The 24208-nt window shown below is 43.8% G+C and overlaps 1 protein-coding gene across 1 annotated transcript in view; it reads left to right on the forward strand.

Moving 5' to 3' along the window:
• LOC126149187 (calsenilin) overlaps positions 1 to 24208 on the forward strand; it is a 255358-nt gene that overhangs the window by 179100 nt on the left and 52050 nt on the right. Inside the window, exon 4 of the mRNA XM_049915803.1 lies at positions 7625 to 7735. Within this exon, the coding sequence (XP_049771760.1) occupies positions 7625 to 7735 (111 nt within the window). The remainder of the gene's footprint in view (positions 1 to 7624; positions 7736 to 24208) is intronic.

The following is a 24208-nucleotide window of genomic DNA, read 5'->3' on the forward strand; positions in this document are numbered from 1 at the left end:
CCTCCCTCATTTTCTTAAGAGTGTGAGATACGCCTAGTCGCTATCAGATAGTGTCGCCTCAAGTACCTGATGTAGAAGTTCTGCTCGCATGCACAAGATATCTGTCAAACTACCCAAAAGGAGAGATGCCCAGACAGGTCTCAGTGTAGGTGACCAAAACACAAACATTTCATATAAACATGGATTTTGAAACGGTGACAATTGGCTGTCCTATTCTTACATATTCTTACAAAATTGAGACAGAAGAAATGGCGCGTGTAATATTAGGCACAAGCAATAATTAGTGCAAAATAATCGAAAGGTCAGTTCAGTAGATTCTCTGAACAACTGAGTTGACACCCGTAAAAATATCGAAACTACACAAAAATGTCGGCCAACGGCATTGACGTGTTACTTGTAGCTATTTAAATACCCACTACCGATAGGAATGTCATTCTTGAAAGTATTTCAAGTATTACGAAAGCCCTTTGCCTACTTTCCACTTTAACCGGTGACATATAGCCTGAAACAATACATCTTCACATAAAATCTGAAACATATGTGAAGAAACGCAATCTGACTAACTTTCATGGTGACAAGAACTTTCCAAAGCACAACGGAATAATAAAAAGGGGGTTTAACAACAGTTAACCACGACGACACGGAAACGACAATTTTTGCAACAAACCTCATGTATATACTCACTATTCACGTGTAAGAATAGCATCTTATAGGTGAAGTTCGTGATACGCAAATGTGTTTGCTTTCTATAGCCTACAACACCAAATACATTGGAGATAGTGAGCTAACGTGGTAGTAGAAATCATCTCGATACCTTCATCCTCGCCGGCTGGAGTGGCCGAGCGGTTCTCAGCGCTACAGTCTGGAACCGCGCGACCACTACGGTCGCAGGTTCGAATCCTGCCTCGGGCATGAATGTGTGTGATGTCCTTAGAGCCATTTGAACCTTCATCCTCGCTGGTTCGTATCGCGAAGTTACCGTCGTAAAGTTACCTATGTAGCTGAAAACTTTATGAAATAAACATTTCATTCGTTCTTAAGGCAGCTGATTCCCTCACGGCTTTAAATACGGTTAAAGTGAATGTAGTACAATCGGGGAAAGTAATGCTTAAGCGATCACGTGGAAGATTAATTTTAACACAGACCAGGGGCAATGAGAATATGCTCGAAAGAATCCCAGATTACATTCCTACTTCATATAATATTTAATAACTGAAACAAGATGTCATATTTCATTTACAAAGCCAATTCAACAGATCGTGTGCCCTTACATTATCATTCACATTCCATAGGCGAAAGGTCATCGCAGATTAGCATGAATGCCCCAAAATGTTATTTGATGCGTCGAAGAGCAATAAGCTCCGACGTTTTCTGAAAAGTTGATTGTGTACACTGTGGTGTCACCGCCAGACACCACACTTGCTAGGTGGTAGCTTTAAATCGGCCGCGGTCCATTAGTACATGTCGGACCCGCGTGTCGCCACTGTCAGTAATTGCAGACCGAGCGCCACCACACGGCAGGTCTAGAGAGACGTACTAGGACTCGTCCCAGTTGTACGACGACTTTGCTAGCGACTACACTGACGAATCCTTTCTCTCATTTGCCGAGAGACAGTTAGAATAGCCTTCAGCTAAGTCCATGGCTACGACCTAGCAAGGCGCCATTAACCATTGCTATAGAGAGTCTCACTTGTATCATCAAGAATGCTGTATACAAATGATGGATTAAAGTTAAGTATTCCAGCAGCTACGTACTTTTCTTTATAGCATTCATTACGTATCCTGTTTCAGACTTAAGCAAGCCTGCGTGAATTAAACGCGTGCCTTTCGGTTACCCATCACTGTGGACTGGCTGTCTTGTCAGTCCACTACATACACAAAGTTCTTACATTCCCCACTTAAAACTCGAGCGCAAAATGTATGACAGAAACATATCTTCTGTTCTATAATCTAGAAACCACATAACGTGCAATCACGAAAATTCAGCGCAAGCTTGCGAACCAGCAATCATCTCCGCATGATCCAGAACGAAGCCAACGCAGTACGCCCAATGCGTTGTCATATTAAAAAGCGTCGGTACTGCTTGGCAGAATCGGCTCATTAACATCACGGCAGCAAGGTGAAGGCAAGAGTGAGGCTTTGCTTGCTGGCCAAAGAGCTTAGCGAACTGATTCTGCTGCCAAGGTTCTCTGTTGATAGAGTCCCGTCAAAGCTCGGACGACTTGCTAAGCCTGGCGCAGATATAAAACGAAGTACCTCAACTTCCCAGCCCTGATAATGACGTACAGAATTCGCGCTGAATAGTCCCAAATACCGTCAGGTAAGTTCCCTTGTTGATGGACTAGTCACGGCGCCCGTAACTTGATGTCAGAGAGGCCAAAGATTGTAAACCTTTTTTTTTTTTGGTCATCAGTCTACTGACTGGTTTGATGCGGCCCGCCACGAATTCCTTTCCTGTGCTAACCTCTTCATCTCAGAGTAGCACTTGCAACCTACGTCCTCAATTATTTGCTTGACGTATTCCAATCTCTGTCTTCCTCTACAGTTTTTGCCCTCTATAGCTCCCTCTAGTACCATGGAAGTCATTCCCTCTTCTCTTAGCAGATGTCCTATCATCCTGTCCCTTCTCCTTATCAGTGTTTTCCACATATTCCTTTCCTCTCCGATTCTGCGTAGAACCTCCTCATTCCTTACCTTATCAGTCCACCTAATTTTCAACATTCGTCTATAGCACCACATCTCGAATGCTTAGATTTTCTTCTGTTCCGGTTTTCCCACAGTCCATGTTTCACTACCATACAATGCTGTACTCCAGACGTACGTCCTCAGAAATTTCTTCCTCAAATTAAGGCTAGTATTTGATATTAGTAGACTTCTCTTGGCCAGTAATGCTTTTTTTGCCATAGCGAGTCTGCTTTTGATGTCCTCCTTGCTCCGTCCGTCATTGGTTATTTTACTGCCTAGGTAGCAGAATTCCTTAACTTCATTGACTTCGTGACCATCAATCCTGATGTTGAGTTTCTCGCTGTTCTCATTTCTACTACTTCTCATTACCTTCGTCTTTCTCCGATTTACTCTCAAACCATACTGTGTACTCATTAGACTGTTCATTCCGTTCAGCAGATCATTTAATTCTCCTTCACTTTCACTCAGGATAGCAATGTCATCATCGAATCGTATCATTGATATCCTTTCACCTTGTATTTTAATTCCACTCCTGAACCTTTCTTTTATTTCCATCATTGCTTCCTTGATATACAGATTGAAGAGTAGGGGCGAAAGGCTACAGCCTTGTCTTACACCCTTCTTAATACGAGTACTTCGTTCTTGATCGTCCACTCTTATTATTCCCTCTTGGTTGTTGTACATATTGTATATGACCCGTCTCTCCCTATAGCTTACCCCTACTTTTTTCAGAATCTCGAGCAGCTTGCACCATTTTATATTGTCGAACGCTTTTTACAGGTCGACAAATCCTATGAAAGTGTCTTGATTTTTCTTTAGCCTTGCTTCCATTATTAGCCGTAACGTCAGAATTGCCTCTCTCGTCCCTTTACTTTTCCTAAAGCCAAACTGATCGTCACCTAGCGCATTCTCAATTTTCTTTTCCATTCTTCTGTATATTATTCTTGTAAGCAGCTTCGATGCATGAGCTGTTAAGCTGACTGTGCGATAATTCTCGCACTTGTCAGCTCTTGCCGTCTTCGGAATTGTGTGGATGATGCTTTTCCGAAAGTCAGATGGTATATCGCCAGACTCATATATTCTACACACCAACGTGAATAGTCGTTTTGTTGCCACTTCCCCCAATGATTTTAGAAATTCTGATGGAATGTTATCTATCCCTTCTACCTTATTTGACCGTAAGTCCTCCAAAGCTCTTTTAAATTCCGATTCTAATACTGGATGCCCTATCTCTTCTAAATCGACTCCTGTTTCTTCTTCTATCACATCAGACAAATCTTCACCCTCATAGAGGCTTTCAATGTATTCTTTCGACCTATCTGCTCTCTCCTCTGCATTTAACAGTGGAATTCCCGTTGCACTCTTAATGTTACCACCGTTGCTTTTAATGTCACCAAAGGTTGTTTTGACTTTCCTGTATGCTGAGTCTGTCCTTCCGACAATCATATCTTTTTCGATGTCTTTACATTTTTCCTGCAGCCATTTCGTCTTAGCTTCCCTGCACTTCCTATTTATTTCATTCCTCAGCGACTTGTATTTCTGTATTCCTGATTTTCCCTGAACATGTTTGTACTTCCTCCTTTCATCAATCAACTGAAGTATTTCTTCTGTTACCCATGCTTTCTTTCAGCTACCTTCTTTTTACCTATGTTTTCCTTCCCAACTTCTGTGATGGCCTTTTTTAGAGATGTCCATTCCTCTTCAACTGTACTGCCTACTGCGCTATTCCTTATTGCTGTATCTATAGCGTTAGAGAACTTCAAACGTATCTCGTCATTCCTTAGTACTTCTGTATCCCACTTCTTTGCGTATTGATTCTTCCTGACTAATGTCTTGAACTTCAGCCTACTCTTCATCACTATTATATTGTAATCTGAGTCTATATCTGCTCCTGGGTACGCCTTACAATCCAGTATCTGATTTCGGAATCTCTGTCTGACCATGATGTAATCTAATTGAAATCTTCCCGTATCTCCCGGCCTTTTCCAAGTATACCTCCTCCTCTTGTGATTCTTGAGCAGGGTATTCGCTATTACTAGCTGAAACTTGTTACAGAACTCTTTCTCCTCTTTCATTCCTTGTCCCAAGCCCATATTCTCCTGTAACCTTTTCTTCTTCTCCTTCCTCTACAACTGCATTCCAGTCGCCCATGGCTATTAGATTTTCGTCCCCCTTTACATACTGCATTACCCTTTCAATATCCTCATACACTTTCTCTATCTGTTCATCTTCAGCTTGCGACGTCGGCATGTATACCTGAACTATCGTTGTCGGTGTTGGTCTGCTGTCGATTCTGATTAGAACAACGCGGTCACTGAACTGCTCTCAGTAACACACCCTCTGCCCTACCTTCCTACTCATAACGAATCCTACACCTGTTATACCATTTTCTGCTGCTGTTGGTATTACCCGATACTCATCTGATCAGAAATCCTTGTCTTCCTTCCACTTCACTTCACTGACCCCTACTATATCTAGATTGAGCCTTTGCATTTCCCTTTTCAGATTTTCTAGTTTCCCTACCATGTTCAAGCTTCTGACATTCCACGCCCCGACTCGTAGAACGTTATCCTTCCGTAGATTATTCAATCTTTTTCTCATGGTAACCTCCCCCTTGTAAACCTATGATACAGTAATAATGAATTTCACTTACATGTTCAAGATTCGTAAGCTGCCAAATTTACATTTGTTGTTCAATACGGAGTCCCCCTGCGTCAATGCAGTTATGGCGTCGTCTCACAAAGTTCTGTCATACCAGTTGTAACATCCCGGTGTCGTTTCAGAACTGTCTGCGGCAGTGAGAATTCTTGCTAGGTTATCCTGTTCAATCTCGACAGGCGTTTCGTACTCAACACTTTTCACACGGTCCCAAAGAAAAAATCAAATGGGCTGAGAACAGGTGAGCGTGCTGGCCACGAAAAAGGACCTCCTCTGCCTCTCCACGTTTCAGGGAGTGTCTGATGTGGGCTCCGTCATGTCGGAAACATATCCGTTGACGAATAACAAGTGAGGTATGTTCCAGGACTCTGAGCAAAAACAGTACCGGTACATGTATTCCATCATCAAAGGTATCAGAAAGATTTTTGCTTATTACTTTCGACTCGGTTTCATTTACCTCAAATTGACACATTTACCCTTTTCCATCGTCCCTAAAAGCTTGTAGCATCATCACGGACTCGTGCTGTATAATGTAGACATATCAGAATTAGCCTTGACCGTCAACGCCTTGTTCCATTTCTTTCTTAACAATGTCTAATATTCTGCCCAACCGCGTTTTCTTCTTTTTCCTCTTCACTTTCAGTTTTAGGCTGTTTACTGTGTTATGGTTCCCTTCATTTCCTGACTCTTCTAGGGTATCACCTTCTTTTTGGTTTCTCATTCTTCATTTCCGTTAACGTTTGAGGATCCATCCTTCGTATGTGTTCAGTGACTCTTCTCTTAATTTCTTATAACTTTTCTTCTACGGTGTATATATTTGTTTCATTTCTGATATCAACATTTATGTGTATAGCTGTTGTTTTACAACCCACGACACTTCAGGAAAAAGCGTTCTGGATAATTATTTCTTGTTTAACATCCTCGATTCACTTCCATATCATGTAGGAAGAACAAGAGACTTATAAAACTTTAATAACTTATCTTTCTGAGTTTAACGTCCAAATATCTGCTGATTCTTCTGAAAATGTTACTAAACACATTCACTTTGTATTGCATTTCCTTGTCGCAATTATACGTTACATGACAGCCATAATGCTTGAAGTCCCGGTGTTGTAGCATGTTTCATTCAGTGCATGAAATGTCTCTGCTGGTCACTTTCTTTCCCGGCAATCAGTGTAAAGCATAAAGAAGTATTGTTAATACTGTGATACCATTCAGCTGTGCCCCAGTATTTACGTTAAAAGTCCATCTAAAAATAGCATCGTCGATTCGGATATTAAATAGCGCAGAAGGTAAACTGAATCGTAGTCTCTTTGCTTTGTTTATTGTGACTAAGTCAGTGAGTGTTAGAAGTCCTGCAGAAATAATGTGTTTTCACACTTATTTTGAATAACAGACATCAGGCCTAATGGGTATACTTTATGTTTCTGTAGATCTTATCTTTATGTACGATAATGGTGGAAGCTTCAGAAATGAATTGAAATTTGTACCAAGGCCAGGACTTGAACGCGAGTCTGTTGCTTAGTAGCCTGCATGGAGAATCAAATGTCTTGACGAAAATTCAATTACAAAATCTATAGGTCATCTGCACCTGAGATACAGGATTTCCGCATTATGTCCAACGCTGGGGTGGTATTCCAATGTTGGAGAACCTCAGCAATTGTGACGATCTAAGAAGGGGAAAATAAGCTGAAAATTTGAAGTTTGTGTTGTGAAGGGCATTGGACTTGGCCAGTCCGTGCAGGTATGTTACCTATAGCACTGCAGTGGTGTAATGGTTAGCATTCCTGCCTAGTAAGCAAAACTACCTGCGTTCAGATCACGATAGCGCCACAAATTTTTAGTCATTTCTTCAGCTTCCATCATTGCTTTCATATTACGCCCTACAATTTTTTCTCCTAAGGTTATATCTTCATATACCTTGCAATTTTCTTTCTACTAAAACTATATCGTAATATTCTTGTAAACATTATATTTTTATATTCTCTTAAAACATTGTATTTCTTTCTTTTGATAAGCTACTTTAGCTGTTTGCTACACAAACTCTTTTGATTACTTACAGATTACGCTAGCATTCACGAGAGAAAAAACTGCAGTTTCATATCAGTACAAAATAAGTTGTATTCACGCTTCGGATAGGCTAGGCTACTTCAGTTAGTCAAGCGTGGCTGGTTGCGCGTCATCGTAACTTCCCCTGCCATTGCAACCTGACGGTTACAAAATTACGTCACGCTAGGTGTAGCAACCAGGCTGGACACTGAGCAGCCATCGGCTGTTGCAGGTGGAGGACGAGAGAAAGGCGCGCGAGCAGGTCGACAGGGTGTTCAAGAAGCTCGACCTCAACCAGGACGGCGTCATCACCATCGAGGAGTTCATCGAGTCCTGCCTCAAGGTCAGTTAGCGCGCGCTGCTATCCTTACCCAAACGAAGACTGAGATGTTGAATCACACCGCAGCTATGTTGAAAGTCTTTATCCATACTTAGCTGTTTCCTACAGTGTTGGAGGTCGTCTGTACACCGAAGTGCAGCCCGATTACACGGAAGGGTAGTTGTGCTCCGTCCAGTTGCATTAATGTGACAACTCGTCAAAAGCCTGAATAACCACCTTTCGTCGCGCGGACGTGCAGGAGGGGAGCCAGTGAGATTTTGGAAGGTATCGACAGGAATGTGGTGCCACGCCGCCTCCAGTGCTCTGACCATGTGCGCTAGGTTTCTTGGTTGAAGACCTATGGCACCAACAACTAATATATACGAGGGCAGTTCAATAAGTAATGCAACACATTTTTTTTCTGAAACAGGGGTTGTTTTATTCAGCATTGAAATACACCAGGTTATTCCCCAATCTTTTAGCTACACAACACTATTTTTCAACGTAATCTCCATTCAATGCTACGGCCTTACGCCACCTTGAAATGACGGCCTGTATGCCTGCACGGTACCATTCCACTGGTCGATGTCGGAGCCATCGTCGTACTGCATCAATAACTTCTTCATCATCCGCGTAGTGCCTCCCATGGATTGTGTCCTTCATTGGGCCAAACATATGGAAATCCGACGGTGCGAGATCGGGGCTGTAGGGTGCATGAGGAAGAACAGTCCACTGAAGTTTTGTGAGCTCCTCTCTGGTGCGAAGACTTGCGTTGTCATGAAGAAGGAAAAGTTCGTTCAGATTTTTGTTCCTACGAACACGCTGAAGTCGTTTCTTCAATTTCTGAACAGTAGCACAATACACTTCAGAGTTGATCGTTTGACCATGGGGAAGGACATCGAACAGAATAACCCCTTCAGCGTCCCAGAAGACTGTAACCATGACTTTACTGGCTGAGGGTATGGCTTTAAACTTTTTCTTGGTAGGGGAGTGGGTGTGGCGCCACTCCATAGATTGCCGTTTTGTTTCAGGTTCGAAGTGATGAACCCATGTTTCATCGCCTGTAACAATCTTTGACAAGAAATTGTCACCCTCAGCCACATGACGAGCAAGCAATTCCGCACAGATGGTTCTCCTTTGCTCTTTATGGTGTTCGGTTAGACAACGAGGGACCCAGCGGGAACAAACCTTTGAATATCCTAACTGGTGAACAATTGTGACAGCACTACCAACAGAGATGTCAAGTTGAGCACTGAGTTGTTTGATGGTGATCCGTCGATCATCTCGAACGAGTGTGTTCGCACGCTCCGCCATTGCAGGAGTCACAGCTGTGCACGGCCGGCCCGCACGCGGGAGATCAGACAGTCTTGCTTGACCTTGCGGCGATGATGACACACGCTTTGCCCAACGACTCACCGTGCTTTTGTCCACTGCCAGATCACCGTAGACATTCTGCAAGCGCCTATGAATATCTGAGATGCCCTGGTTTTCCGCCAAAAGAAACTCGATCACTGCCCGTTGTTTGCAACGCACATCCGTTACAGACGCCATTTTAACAGCTCCGTACAGCGCTGCCACCTGTCGGAAGTCAATGAAACCATCGAGACGAAGCGGGAATGTTTGAAAATATTCCACAAGAAATTTCCGGTTTTTTCAACCAAAATTGGCCGAGAAAAATAATGTGTTGCATTACTTATTGAACTGCCCTCGTACAACTGCTTTCTGTCTGGGTCCTCATGGCCCAGATTTCGGCATCATACAGTGTGACATTCCGGACCACACAATTCTCAGCCCTTTCCCTAATATTATTTCCATATCGTTGCAGAGAATTTTTAGACATGCCAAGCATGCCATTGCTATTCTCCAGTTAATGTCATTGCCACGCCTCCAGTTGCTCTATATTTTACTTACTAGATAATTAAAATGTCTCACATATTCCTAATTCTATAAATCCAGCATCATTTTTACCTTTCAGCTCCTTCTGTAGTCATTATTTTTGTTTTATTTGCGTTTATTTTGAATCCATAATACTTGACAGTACTTTCGATCTCCTCTTCCATTTCGAGCAGCGCTTTTCTATTCGTAGTAAGAAGAACCATTTCGTCTGAGAGTGTGAAACAGTGTGTACTTCGACCATGAATTTTTACACTCTTATCTATTAATAAACAATGCTCACACACTTTGTATGACAAAAAAAAATGAAGCAGGATAACATGGTCGGATGTCAGTGTAGCTTCCCAACACAATCGGTGCAAGCGTGTAGATCAGAGGCGATGCAGCGTCAGGCCAATAAGTGGGCAAATACTGCCATTTTCTTTGCAAATTTGACTACATTGTCGTGTATTTAAATTATTAGAGATGCATTTCTCTGCGACAGGTAGAATGGCCACCACAGTCATTCGTCTTAGGCATTGTTACTAGGTACCTTAGGGTGCATAAAGGGCGTCAACAGCGTCATTTGTCGATTGAGGGCGCTGAAGAGCACAGAGGTGCCAGCTACTCGTGTGAGGCAGCGTTACAACCACCTGACACCGTTTCAGAGCGGTCTCACTTTGGGTTTCTAATTGGCCGCTTGATCGAATGTGCAGTAACCAGATTTGTAGGGCTTTCGATGTGACAGTGTCCTGATACTGGAGTGCATGGGGACGTGAGGGCGGGCATACTCGCCGCCTAGGCTGCAGCTGACCACATCTGATTATCACAAGGGCCGAGCGCCGGATTGTGCACAAAACACAAGCGAGTATTCGTCAGAGACAAGGGTATGGTCAGGAGCACCCGAGGCAAGTGTGAGAGAACTGCTGTTATTCTTTATATACATAAATGATTTGACACGATATTGCAGAGCCTGCGTTATTCTGATAAGCAGGAAATCCGGGTTCGAGTCCCGCTCCGGTATTAATTTTCATTGTCGTCATTCCATTGTACAGATGACTACGCTCCTTATTCGCAACTGCGAATTCATTTGATAAATGATTTGGCGATGGGGATGTGCAGTAATCCGCGACTATTTGCTAATGTTGTGGTGTACGGTAAGGTGTCGAAGTTCAATGACTATTGGAAGATGCAACACGACTTAGACAATATTTCTAGTCAGTGTGATGAATGGCAGCGAGCCCTAAATGTCGAAAAATGTAAGTTAATGCGGACGAGTAGGTAAAACATACCTGTACCGTTCGCATGCAGTATTACTAGCGTCGTGACTTACGCAGTCAAGTCGTTTAAATATCTTGACGTAGCGTCGCAAACCTGTATGAAATGGAATGAGCATGTGAGAACTGTGCAAGAGAAGGCGAATCGTCGACTTCGGTTTACTGGGAAAATTATAGGAAAGAGAGGTTCACCTGTAATGGAGATCGGATATACGATGCTGGTGCAACCTATTCTTGAGTTCTGCTGGAGTGTTTGCAGTTCTGCAGGAGGACATCGAAGGAATTCAGTGGCGGGCTGCTAGATTTTTGCCGGTAGGTTCTAACAACACTTAAGTGTTGCGGAGATGCTTCGGGAATGCAGATGGAAATTCCTGTAAGGTAGGCGACATTCTTGACGAGAAACACTATAGAGAAAATTTAGAGAAACGTCGTTTGAAGCTGACTGCCGAACGATTCTGTTGCCTCCAACATACATTGTGCGTAACGACCACGAAAATAGATACGAGTTATTAAGACTCATACGGAGGTATATACACTCCTGGAAATGGAAAAAAGAACACATTGACACCGGTGTGTCAGACCCACCATACTTGCTCCGGACACTGCGAGAGGGCTGTACAAGCAATGATCACACGCACGGCACAGCGGACACACCAGGAACCGCGGTGTTGGCCGTCGAATGGCGCTAGCTGCGCAGCATTTGTGTACCGCCGCCGTCAGTGTCAGCCAGTTTGCCGTGGCATACGGAGCTCCATCGCTGTCTTTAACACTGGTAGCATGCCGCGACAGCGTGGACGTGAACCGTATGTGCAGTTGACGGACTTTGAGCGAGGGCGTATAGTGGGCATGCGGGAGGCCGGGTAGACGTACCGCCGAATTGCTCAACACGTGGGGCGTGAGGTCTCCACAGTACATCGATGTTGTCGCCAGTGGTCGGCGGAAGGTGCACGTGCCCGTCGACCTGGGACCGGACCGCAGCGACGCACGGATGCACGCCAAGACCGTAGGATCCTACGCAGTGCCGTAGGGGACCGCACCGCCACTTCCCAGCAAATTAGGGACACTGTTGCTCCTGGGGTATCGGCGAGGACCATTCGCAACCGTCTCCATGAAGCTGGGCTACGGTCCCGCACACCGTTAGGCCGTCTTCCGCTCACGCCCCAACATCGTGCAGCCCGCCTCCAGTGGTGTCGCGACAGGCGTGAATGGAGGGACGAATGGAGACGTGTCGTCTTTAGCGATGAGAGTCGCTTCTGCCTTGGTGCCAATGATGGTCGTATGCGTGTTTGGCGCCGTGTAGGTGAGCGCCACAATCAGGACTGCATACGACCGAGGCACACAGGGCCAACACCCGGCATCATGGTGTGGGGAGCGATCTCCTACACTGGCCGTACACCACTGGTGATCGTCGAGGGGACACTGAATAGTGCACGGTACATCCAAACCGTCATCGAACCCATCGTTCTACCATTCCTAGACCGGCAAGGGAACTTGCTGTTCCAACAGGACAATGCACGTCCGCATGTATCCCGTGCCACCCAACATGCTCTAGAAGGTGTAAGTCAACTACCCTGGCCAGCAAGATCTCCGGATCTGTCCCCCATTGAGCATGTTTGGGACTGGATGAAGCGTCGTCTCACGCGGTCTGCACGTCCAGCACGAACGCTGGTCCAACTGAGGCGCCAGGTGGAAATGGCATGGCAAGCCGTTCCACAGGACTACATCCAGCATCTCTACGATCGCCTCCATGGGAGAATAGCAGCCTGCATTGCTGCGAAAGGTGGATATACACTGTACTAGTGTCGACATTGTGCATGCTCTGTTGCCTGTGTCTATGTGCCTGTGGTTCTGTCAGTGTGATCATGTGATGTATCTGACCCCAGGAATGTGTCAATAAAGTTTCCCCTTCCTGGGACAATGAATTCACGGTGTTCTTATTTCAATTTCCAGGAGTGTAGATACTCGTTTTTCCCTCGCTCTTTTTGCGAATGGAACAGGGAAGGAAATGACAGGTAGTGGTACTGCGTACGCTACGCCGCGCGCCGCACAGTGGCTTGCTCACGTCGTGGCGTGGCTGGCAGTGGTTGAGGGAATTCTGGCAGCGCATTTACAATAGTCGCTGCTTCCGACATATTTTCTGCGGTTTTTTTTTTCTTTGCCGTTTTTCTCGGCATACAGTTGCAGATGACATGATGTATGCCGAGAAAAACCGCAGAAAACGTGCCGGAAGCAGCGACAATTGTAAACTCATGCGGTGATGTGTAGCAAATAAGATATTATGAAGTTACTCGCAGAAACAATATTTGGAACAAAATAGAACACATCTAATAACGTTTTACAATGGTTTATAAGTATACTATTTCTGCATGTTTTAGAATCAATGAACCCATTGATGATGATGATATTTTCATGCGCCGTCCGCTGTTTCCGAGCGGTTCTAGGCACTTCAGTCCGGAACCACGCTGTGCTAGGTCGCAGGTTCGAGTCCTGCCTCGGGCATGGATGTGTGTGGTGACCTTAGGTTAGTTAGGTTTAAGTAGTTCTAAGTCTAGGGGACTGATGACCCCAGATGTTAAGTCCCATAGTGCTTAGAGCCATTTGAACCATTTTTGATATTTTAGTGGGAGCTAGTTTGCGGAAATAAATAAACAAACAACAATAGTGACTTGTATCAAGGTGGACCCACAATCCCATGCTGTTGCGTTACCTTTCACACGGCAGTATCGCGCTTCCATTTTTCAACACGACAATACAGCTCCACACATGGACGTGCCTCTTATGAGTCGCCTGTGTGTCGCTGTGGTTAGCATGTTCCACTGTTCTGTTCCCGTAAGAAAATGTGTGTGACCAGTTCCGGCATGCAGGATGTCAAGACCAGTTACGGCAGTTCTGGGCCAACTCTTCTCAGAAGAGGAAACAGTGGTTTGTCACACCATTCCACCCGAAGTAGTGTATGCACCCGGGGTAGATGCGATGAAACGACGTACAGATACGTGGACCAAATCTAAAGTTTTTTGTAAATTTGATTCGATTTTGCAACTGCCTCTCAACCTGTGAAATTTCATTTTGTTCCTGCCTCCCTGTCTGCGTTCTACGCCTTTTTTTTAAGGTAGTGTACATGTATGGAAGCTCCTACGTTTTAGCCAATGACATTGGTTTTTACCTTTCCGTAGCTCCATTCTACTGGTATTCTCTCCAGTGTGTCTTTGAAGAGACTTTTCTTTCAGATATACTATGTTTATTTGTCATCTGTTTCTCCATTCCACTAGTTTTTCCTTCATTATATCCAGTATAACATAGAGCTTTTCCCGTTCACGTTGTCGACAGCCGGAGACTCGAACTCGGGACCTTTGCCTTTCACGGGCTAGTGCTCTACCATCTGAGCCACCCAAGCACGACGCACGACCAGTTCTCACAGCTTCAATTCTGCCACTACATCGTCTCCTACCGTCCAAACTTCACAGAAGCTCTTCGCAGAAGCTCAGATGTAGAGCAGTTGCCCGCGAAAGGGAAAGGTCCCGAGTTCGAGTCTTGGAACGGCACACAATTTTAATCTGCCAGAAAGTTTCATATCAGCGCACACTCCGCTGTAGAGTGAAAATTTCATTCTAGAAACATCCCCCAGGCTGTAGCTAAGCCATGTCCCCGCAATATCCTTTCTTCCAGGAGTGCTAGTTCTTCAAGGTTCGCAGGAGAGCTTCTCTGAAGTTTGGAAGGTAGGAGACGAGGTACAGGCGGAATTAAAGCTGTGAGGACGGGTCGTGAGTCGTGCTTGGGTAGCTCAGTTGGTAGAGCAGTTGCCCGCGAAAGGGAAAGCTCCCGAGTTCGAGTCTCGGTCCGGCACACCGTTTTAATCTGCCAGGAAGTTTCATAACAGCGCACACTCCGCTGCAAAGTGAAAATCTCATTCTATACGTAAGTTGTGTAAAATACCCAAGTTCTAAATCTCAGCAGGTTTCCCATCTTGTACGCTGCACTATGCTTTCAAATGAGAACGCTTTCCCAAGGCTTGGTGCAAGCAAAAAAACGTAAAACGAAATAAAGAAAAAAGCTTGAAGGTCCTCTTTTGTTGATTCATTTGCATGTAATCCATCGATCGTTTTGTTTTTGATGAATCAGTCTTGCTCGATGAAAGAACTGTAATTTTCTTTCGTTCTTTTACTGATGGATCATTTAGTCACAGCCGTAACACAAACGTGATCATTCAGAATTAGAGGTCGTTGTGTGATTTCCAGGAAGGCCATGAATCCCAGGTACAAGAGGAAGCATTTAACAGAACGGAATGCGCTACGTAATGCCAGTTCCCTTAAAAGCCAGCAGCTAATGGGTCAGTAGCGTGTCACCACGCCTACACGCAAAGTACTCTACGCGTGACCCTGTTGCTTGTGTTGAAAAATGCAAGTGTCGTGCAGCAACTCGAGGCTTTTTATCGACTCTTAAACACGGGACGTCGCATTCCACGAATGTTGCCGCTCAGGACTAACGTTTGCTGGGAACTACGTCCAGCACGCCGATTGGTGAATAAAAAATTAATGTTGAAGAACGTGACACAAAGGTACCCGATTAAAACATTGTCCACATCAATCCCCCATATAGACAGCATTTCCAGCATGTAGCTTTCCTTCGGCACGCATTTTTGCACGAAGCGTCCAATACGTCCTCTTCGAACGATAACGTATGGATAAACCCTCATAAAGATGTAAGGGATGGTCTCCAAAATGAAGTAAACAGTCAGTTTGCGTAAGTTGTATATTTGGCAGAGATAATCACTTTCAGACGGACTCACACATGCATCGTGATGGCTGTCGACAAGGACAACAATTCATATTGTTCATGACTTTGCACCAAGCGTCCGGCGAAGCAGTCCCTCGGAACCATCGAGTATTTAAATATTATGAACTAGTTGGAAAGAGAATATTATATTACACAAGGAAACAATCAATTATTTTTAGCGCTTTAATATGTCAGTGTTTTGAAGTCTGACGTTTCCGTAGACAAATAACAATACAACACATTTTGAACGGCATTTTGAGCTTCTGTTTACATTACCTTGACAGACTTGATGTATTGCACTTCCGTATGCTACTTTATTCAATTTATTTTGAAACATATTTATCCCTGAAACAGTGCAAACAATTTCTTGCAAGTCCCAAGGAGGACATGTCAATATTATGTGTCGCGCAGGTTAGCGAACCAGGTCTCTCAGAATATTGATATTGTTCACCCCAGAAAGGTTCAGTATGGTACACGGTATTTCCGTTACCCACCTTCTGGCTCTTGTGGATACTGAGTAACTGCTACAGAGCTGATCACGACTACCAGCCTCACGCTTAACGTTGTTGCCATCATTGGTCGTGTAGACAACAATACAATTACCTGCATGTTTTAGTGAAACATGAACCAAGTGTCAGCAATCTGAGAAAAACAAAATGTACATAAATATCTTGGATGTCGCTTGACTTCCGAAAACACTAGTTTAGTCATGAAAGTACCACAGAGGTTTTGCAGACGATGCCATAATCTGTAATAGATTACTATGTGAAAAAATCTGCACAAGTATTTAGTCATATCTTGATAACAGTTCAAAGTGGTGAGAAGATTGCCATCTTGGTTTAAATGTACAAAAATGTGCTATTTTGCATTTCACAAAACGTAAAATCGTGGCACCTTCTGCGTAGGAAATCAGTGAGTGACAACTGGCAACATTCACCCCATACGTGTGGCTTGTGTGGAATAATTTGTGGAGATATGAAATGGGACCATCTCACAGATTCAGTCCTAAGTAAAGCTGGTAGCACACTTCTGTTCATTCGCAGAATACTTAGTCTACGAAAGAGATTGTTTACTAAACACTTGTATCACCCATTCAACGATATTGCTGAAGCGTATGGGATCCATACACAATTTTTTTTAAGGACTAACAGGTGATATTGAACAAGAATAAAGAAGGGAAGCACGAATGGTCACAGGTCTGTTTGACACACAGGTAAGCTACACGGAAGTGCTGAGCAACCGCAAAGAGACAAGCCATACTCCAACAATACCATGAAAGCCTACTTAAAAATTTTCAAGAAACAGTATTAATTGAAGCATCTGGTGGTATATTGCAGCCGTCGATGTATAGTTTCCGTAGAGACTGCAGACACAGAATTAGGGTAACTAAATCGCGCTAAGAGATATGTAAGCCGTCATTCTTCCCACCCTCCATACCTCAACATAGAGGCAAAAGATTATACCAAGTGGTGCAATGGGTAATACCCTTTTCCATGCGTCTTAGAGTGTTTTTCAGGCTATGGGTGTAAATACATTACTGATACATCGAAAAGACTCTGCTTCCTACAAGGATATGCAAAAAACTGCAACTGATTTGGGATGCTTTGAAATCCGTCTTATACAAACACTATTTATTTCTTTTTTTCATCTAGACATATTTCGACACCTTTGTGCTATCTACTGCGGGTCAAATTTATTTCTGTAAATTATGACATAAAGTATATCGTAAGCCTAAAAATCATAATATGTGCATTTCCTTTGGTTGTTTCGATTGCTCACCAGAAAATTAGATTTCTAATGAAACTGCGTTATTACAAATGGGCTCTGTGCCCCTTTTTGTCGTTTTTTTATAGCATGTCATCTGCAAAGTTGTCATGAAGAAAATTTTTGTGCTTTTCTCAAGTACTATTTCGTGGTTAGTGGTTCTGCACAGTACGTCACTGTACTTACATTTTCCGTCCTTTTGTGTATCTCTGTTCGGATCTCACTTTTTACTGCTATTAAGCACACTGTTTGCACACTGTTATATACAAAACGTTTCGCTCACAAGTTTACTTCATACGTATTTTCCAAAAAGAACGTGACAAAACGTGATTTGAGCACAGTCAGAGGAGGAGCAGATGACTGCTTAACGTCCCGTCGACAACGAGGTCGTTAGACATGAAGCACAAGCACATATTAGGGAAGAGTGGAGAAGGAAAGCGGCGCTGCCCTTTCAGAGGAACCATCCTAAGATTTGTCTTAAGCGATTTAGGAAAATCACGGAAAACCTTAATCAGAATGGCCGGACGCGGGTTTGAAGCAGCGGTCTCTCGAATGCGAGACCAGTGTGCTAACCACTGAACTGCCCCCCTCGGGCTGAGCAAATTTTGAACGTTTTGTGAAAACTATTGTGGTGTTTCTGTTGGCGCGGAGGAAGTGTGGGGCGAATGTGCTTTTTCTGATGGTGTGTGTGTGTGTAAAATGAGAGAGAGGGATTTGGGGTGAGAGAGAGAGAGAGAGAGAGAGACAGACAGACAGAGGGGGAGGGAGAGAGAGAGCTGGAAAGGGGGCAGTGAGAGGATTGAGAAAACGAATGTTTTTATATTTGAAAATGTTCGATTATTATGTTCTATGTGGGAAAGTGGCTTTGTATAGTTCCCTGAGTGTTCCAGACTGTGTTTCGTTGCACATTGTTGAATTTTCGTTCAAGAATTTCTCTCCTTGTATCATTGCTTTTTGTATGTTTTTGACAGAGACTATTGCTTTCGCTGAGAATCTTAAACCAGTATCAGTGTTGTTTGGGTGGTGGTGTACTGTCAGTTTTTAGGGCTCTGAGGTGTTTATCTCGTTTTGACAGGTTAGTATGAACTACACGTTAGCTGACAGACTCTAGTTTTGGAGAATTTGTCTATGGATGTGTTCTCAGTATTGACTGTTATTTTCATTTACACGTCAAGTTCTGTAGGACCTAGTTGAGAAGCAAATCTCCAAGCTCATGGAACGTGTCAGTACATGAAATTACAACAGATAAAACAGATAAAAATAATATATTTATGAACCCGAAAAAAGTGAAGCCATAAGTTTATGTAAACGCAATCAAAAATACAACAAGAATCTGCTTAAATTTTCAAGGAGCTGCTCGACAAAAAATAGTTCAAATGGCTCTAAGCCCTATGTGACTTTATATCTGAGGTCATCAGTCCCCTACTCTTAGAACTACTTAAACCTAACTAACCTAAGGACATCACACAGTTCCATGACCGAGGCAGGATTCGAACCTGCGACCGTAGCAGTAGCGCAGTTCCGGACTGAAGCGCCTAGAACCGCTCGGCCACAGCGGCCGGCATTAAACTCCTCTACAGAATAGATGGAGTGGCCCATGAGGAATTTCTTCAGTTTCGATTTCACAGCGCGCGGTTTACTGCTAAGAATTTTGAATTCTATTGGTAGCTTATTGAAAATGGATGCAGCAGTATACTGCACACCTTTCTGCACAAGAGTTAAGGCAGTACGATCCAACTGCAGGTTTGATTTCTGCCGAGTATTAACTGATTGAAAGCTGCTTATTCTTGGAAATAAGCTGATATTGTAATCAAGAAATGACAGTAAGGAATATACCTATTGAGAAGCCAGTGTCAAAATACCCAGACTCGTGAAAAGGGTTCGACAAGAGGTCCGTGAACTTACACCACTTATTGCCCGAACCACCCGTTTCTGAGCCAAAAATATCCTTTTAGAATGGGAAGAGTTACCCCAAAACATAATACCACATGACATAAGCGAATGAAAATAAGCAAAGTGTACTAATTTTCGTGTCGAACGATCACTCACTTCTGACACCGTTCGAAAAGTAGAAAAATGGCAGCATATAGTCGTTGAACAAGGTCCTGAACGTGGGCTTTCCACGACAACTTACTATCTGAATACCTAGAAATTTGAACACTTCAGTTTCACTAATCATATGCCTATTCTGTGAAATTAAAACGTCAGGTTTTTGTGTATTTTGTATTAGAAACTGTAAGAACTGAGTCTTACTGTGATTTAGCGTTAGTTTATTTTCTACAAGCCATGAACTTACGTTATGAAACCGAGCTAATGTTATACTCAATATCCTTTGCTACCAAGCTAGTGTCATGAGCAAACAGAAATATTTTAAAGTTATCCGTAATACTAGAGGAAATATCATTCACATAAGGAACAGGAGTGGTCCCAACACTGATACCTGTGGCAACCCCCAATTGGCTGTACCCCACTCAGACCCCACATCACAGCCGTTATCAATATTGTGAATAATGACCTTTTGCTGCCTGTTTCTAAAGTAGGAGGTAACCAATTGTGAGCTACTCCCCGTATTCCGTAATGGTCCAACTTCTGGAGCAATATTTTGTTTTCAACACAAACGCCTTAGTTAAATAAAAAAAAAATACGTAGCGTTCGAAACCTTTTGTTTAACCCACCCAGTACCTCACAGAGAAAAGAGAATATAGCATTTTCAGTTGTTAAACGACTTCTAAAGCCGAACTGTACATTTGATAGCAAATCGTATGATATAAAATGATCAATTATCCTTACATACACAACCTTTTCAATAACTTTAGCAAGCACTGATGGCATAGAAATAGGCCTAAAATTTTCTACATTATCCCTTTATCCCTTTTTAAAAAGCGGCTTCACTACTGAGTACTTTAATCGTTCAGGAAACTGACCATTCCATAAAGAAAAATTACAAATATGGCTAAGTTCAGGGCTAACATGTGCAGCTCCTCGTGTTTCATGAAATTCCCCACCTTGTGGACATTTTGGTTGCTGTGGTGTTTGTAGTCGCCCTCAACTCTCCCCAAGTCTAAGCCAGTGGCGCGTATCCCCTACAGGTGGCAAAACGTGGCCAAGTAGTGCTGTAGGTAGTGGAGCGGCATTGTTTTCTGGGCCATTGGTACCAGGCTATAGGGACTATAGAGTGTCCCTCCTACTAATCTCCAAAATTGTTGCCCTTAGGTTTCCGACAGGCAACTTTCTCGTCCTCATTTGCAACATTGCGGTTTACTCAAATGAAAGTGGTATCGATGGCACTCCACATGCGACAACAACAAAAGCAGGGCGTTGGAGAGGGGAGGGGCACATTCAGCCGAGTGACTTGCTGCTTTAGCAGTATACATTTGAGTTAGCCTACAACTTTTCGAAGAGAGGCCGACAGAAACGAAGTGCTACAGGCAGTAACAGAGAATTCACCATGTGCATTGTGCTTCATTGATATGCGTCACCGAGCGAGGTGGCGCAGTGGTTAGCACACTGGACTCGCATTCGGGAGGACGACGGTTCAATCCGCCGTCCAGCCATCCTGATTTAGATTTTCAGCGATTTCCCTAAATCGCTCCAGGCAAATACCGGGATGGTTCATTTCTACATCTACATCTACATTTATACTCCGCAAGCCACCCAACGGTGTGTGGCGGAGGGCACTTTACGTGCCACTGTCATTACCTCCCTTTCCTGTTCCAGTCGCGTATGGTTCGCGGGAAGAACGACTGTCTGAAAGCCTCTGTGCGCGCTCTAATCTCTCTAATTTTACATTCGTGATCTCCTCGGGAGGTATAAGTAGGGGGAAGCAATATATTCGATACCTCATCCAGAAACGCACCCTCTCGAAACCTGGCGAGCAAGCTACACCGCGATGCAGAGCGCCTCTCTTGCAGAGTCTGCCACTTGAGTTTGTTAAACATCTCCGTAACGCTATCACGGTTACCAAATAACCCTGTGACGAAACGCGCCGCTCTTCTTTGGATCTTCTCTATCTCCTCCGTCAACCCGATCTGGTACGGATCCCACACTGATGAGCAATACTCAAGTATAGGTCGAACGAGTGTTTTGTAAGCCACCTCGTTTGTTGATGGACTACATTTTCTGAGGACTCTCCCAATGAATCTCAACCTGGTACCCGCCTTACCAACAATTAATTTTATATGATCATTCCACTTCAAATCGTTCCGCACGCATACTCCCAGATATTTTACAGAAGTAACTGCTACCAGTGTTTGTTCCGCTATCATATAATCATACAATAAAGGATCCTTCTTTCTATGTATTCGCAATACATTACATTTATCTATATTTGAAAGGGCACGGCCGATTTCTTTCCCCGTCCTTCCCTAATCCGAGCTTGTGATCGTTGTGGATGCAACGTTAAACACTAGTATCCTTCGCCTCCTCCATCACATGCGTCAACCTACCCACACCATCCCTCGCCACGAACGGCGCGACGCAGAGTGTATGTCTTTGTACAGCAGACTCCACCTCTTGTAATAGACGCTTTCAGAACCCGCGGTGGCGCCGCACGTTACGTCAGAGCACAGTGTATGTTGGTCAGAGGCAGCGTCCGGCGGGCCAGTGGCTACAGGCCAGCGGCTACACAGTGCAGCTAAGCTTCCCCCCTCCTCACCCCCCACCGACTGCCCAGGTGTTATAGCCGTAGCGGGGCGGATTACCCCACAGGCGAGGCCGGCTGGCTCTAACGCTGATTTACTGCCCGGCGCGCGCAAATCCGCGCTCACACACACACACACACACACACACACACACACACACACAGAAACTGGTCGCTTGGCAACGGCAGTTTTCCTGTGAGGTCAGCACGATCCATTCAGACCCTGCAGGTCTCGCATTTGCATCTACGTGTACACATGACGATAACCTAACTGTGAACGGTCTACAATTTCATTCGATTAATTTCTCATGGATGAGGTTCACAGCCATGTAGAACTTTTTAAAGACATTATATTCACCGTTGACTGCAGAAAATTTTTACTTTTAGAATTGCAACTTCGACCTTAAACACGCAGTAGTGTGGCCTGGAATTCTTACGCTAATGGTGTGTAGGGTGTAGTACAACACATCTTTCTTTTTTTTTACATATTTTGAATTATTTAAACACTGAAATTAGTGGTTATTATTATAATTAATATTATTGTATATTATTAATATATAGTGGACCTAATAAAATGGGATATAATTATCTACAAATTGTTAGTCACATACCTGTTACAAATATTGAGGCACACGCTCCCAATTTGTCATCCATTCACTGACAAAAGCTTCTTACAGTTACTCACAAACCGGTCAACAACATCTCTAACTGGAGTCGATGTTTCTACTTCCTTCCTGACTGCTCGAGTATCTTGGTCATCAAAACGAGGAGATCGCAAGATTAATCTGAATCTTTGGGACATAGTAGCCAAAAAATCTTTATCCCAGTTCCATCAACCGCCCAAAGGTGTTCCAAATTCGGTCTATATGCCTTGCAGGTTCCTGCTAAATACAGGAGACCACCGCTGTCATTTCATGCTTCGTTATACGTTTTAGTACGTTTTCTTGTCAATGCTTCTGTCACTAATTCTCCATGCGCTTATTTGCGCTTATCTGTTCCATAATATCAGAAAATATAGAAAGATGGAAACACCTTAATGGTGTCTGGCAACACCAGCGATGCCTGAAACATGGGTAACAGTGTCCTGCTACTTTGTTCTAACATCACGTTGTGGAAATTTTTTCCTCCATTCACTCGTTCCAGCTTTCCCCACATAATAACTATCACTGACCTCATCTTCATCGATTTCATCTCCTCCCTGCTCTCATGATGTGTCGTGATTTTCATCTCCATCATCGGATTCACCTGGCCCCTTATCAAGTACGTGATTAACCTGTGCTCACTCTATGTCCCCCTTCTGGCCCATAACAGTCGATTATAACAAGTATTACTATTGATTACGTAAAATACGCATAAAAACGCAATGAAATTGCTGCCTTGACTTCTTCTTGCTAGGGGTAAAGCTGAAACTTGTGGCCGGCCATGGTGACCGAGCGGTTCTAGGCGCTACAGTCTGGAACCGCGCGGTCGTAGGTTCGAATCCTGCCTTGGGCATGGATGTGTGTGATGTCCTTAGCTTGGTTAGGTTTAAGTAGTTCTAAGTTCTAGGGGACTGATGACCTCAGAAGTTATGTCCCATAGTCCTCAGAACCATTTGAACCATTTTTTGAAACTTGTGTCAACAGAATCTCACGAAGTCCTGTTCTCAACTTAAGTTACAAAAACACACTTGTACTACTCTACTGACATCTCGTAGTAGCTACCTGGAACCACAAAGCAGTGTGACATGCCATCTAGCAATTAACTATAGAAACTCGACAGAAGGGGTGTACCACACCCCTAAACACAACTCCCGGGTTGAGGCCTTTATCAAGCGATGCACGTCGGACAACTGCGCTTGAACGTGAGTCAAAGATTAACCTGCTCCGATATGTAGATTTGTAGTCGTCGTATCTGAGTCTTTCAAACGTAAGAATGCAGCAGTATTAAACGAGCAAGACGATGTGTACATCTTGAAAATGATATTAATTACGTAAAGTGTTACAAATGTTGACATTCTTAACGCGAACCCTAACGAACCACTGTTCTTGAACTTCGCGCCCACTGCCTCAATTCATACGTATGCAGTGTCAAATGGTTCAAATGGCTCTGAGCACTATGGGACTTAACATCTGTGGTCATCAGTCCCCTAGAACTTAGAACTACTTAAACCTAACTAACCAATGGACATCA

Source organism: Schistocerca cancellata, chromosome 1 (genome assembly GCF_023864275.1).
Source record: "Schistocerca cancellata isolate TAMUIC-IGC-003103 chromosome 1, iqSchCanc2.1, whole genome shotgun sequence".
Classification (NCBI taxonomy): Eukaryota; Metazoa; Arthropoda; class Insecta; order Orthoptera; family Acrididae; genus Schistocerca; species Schistocerca cancellata.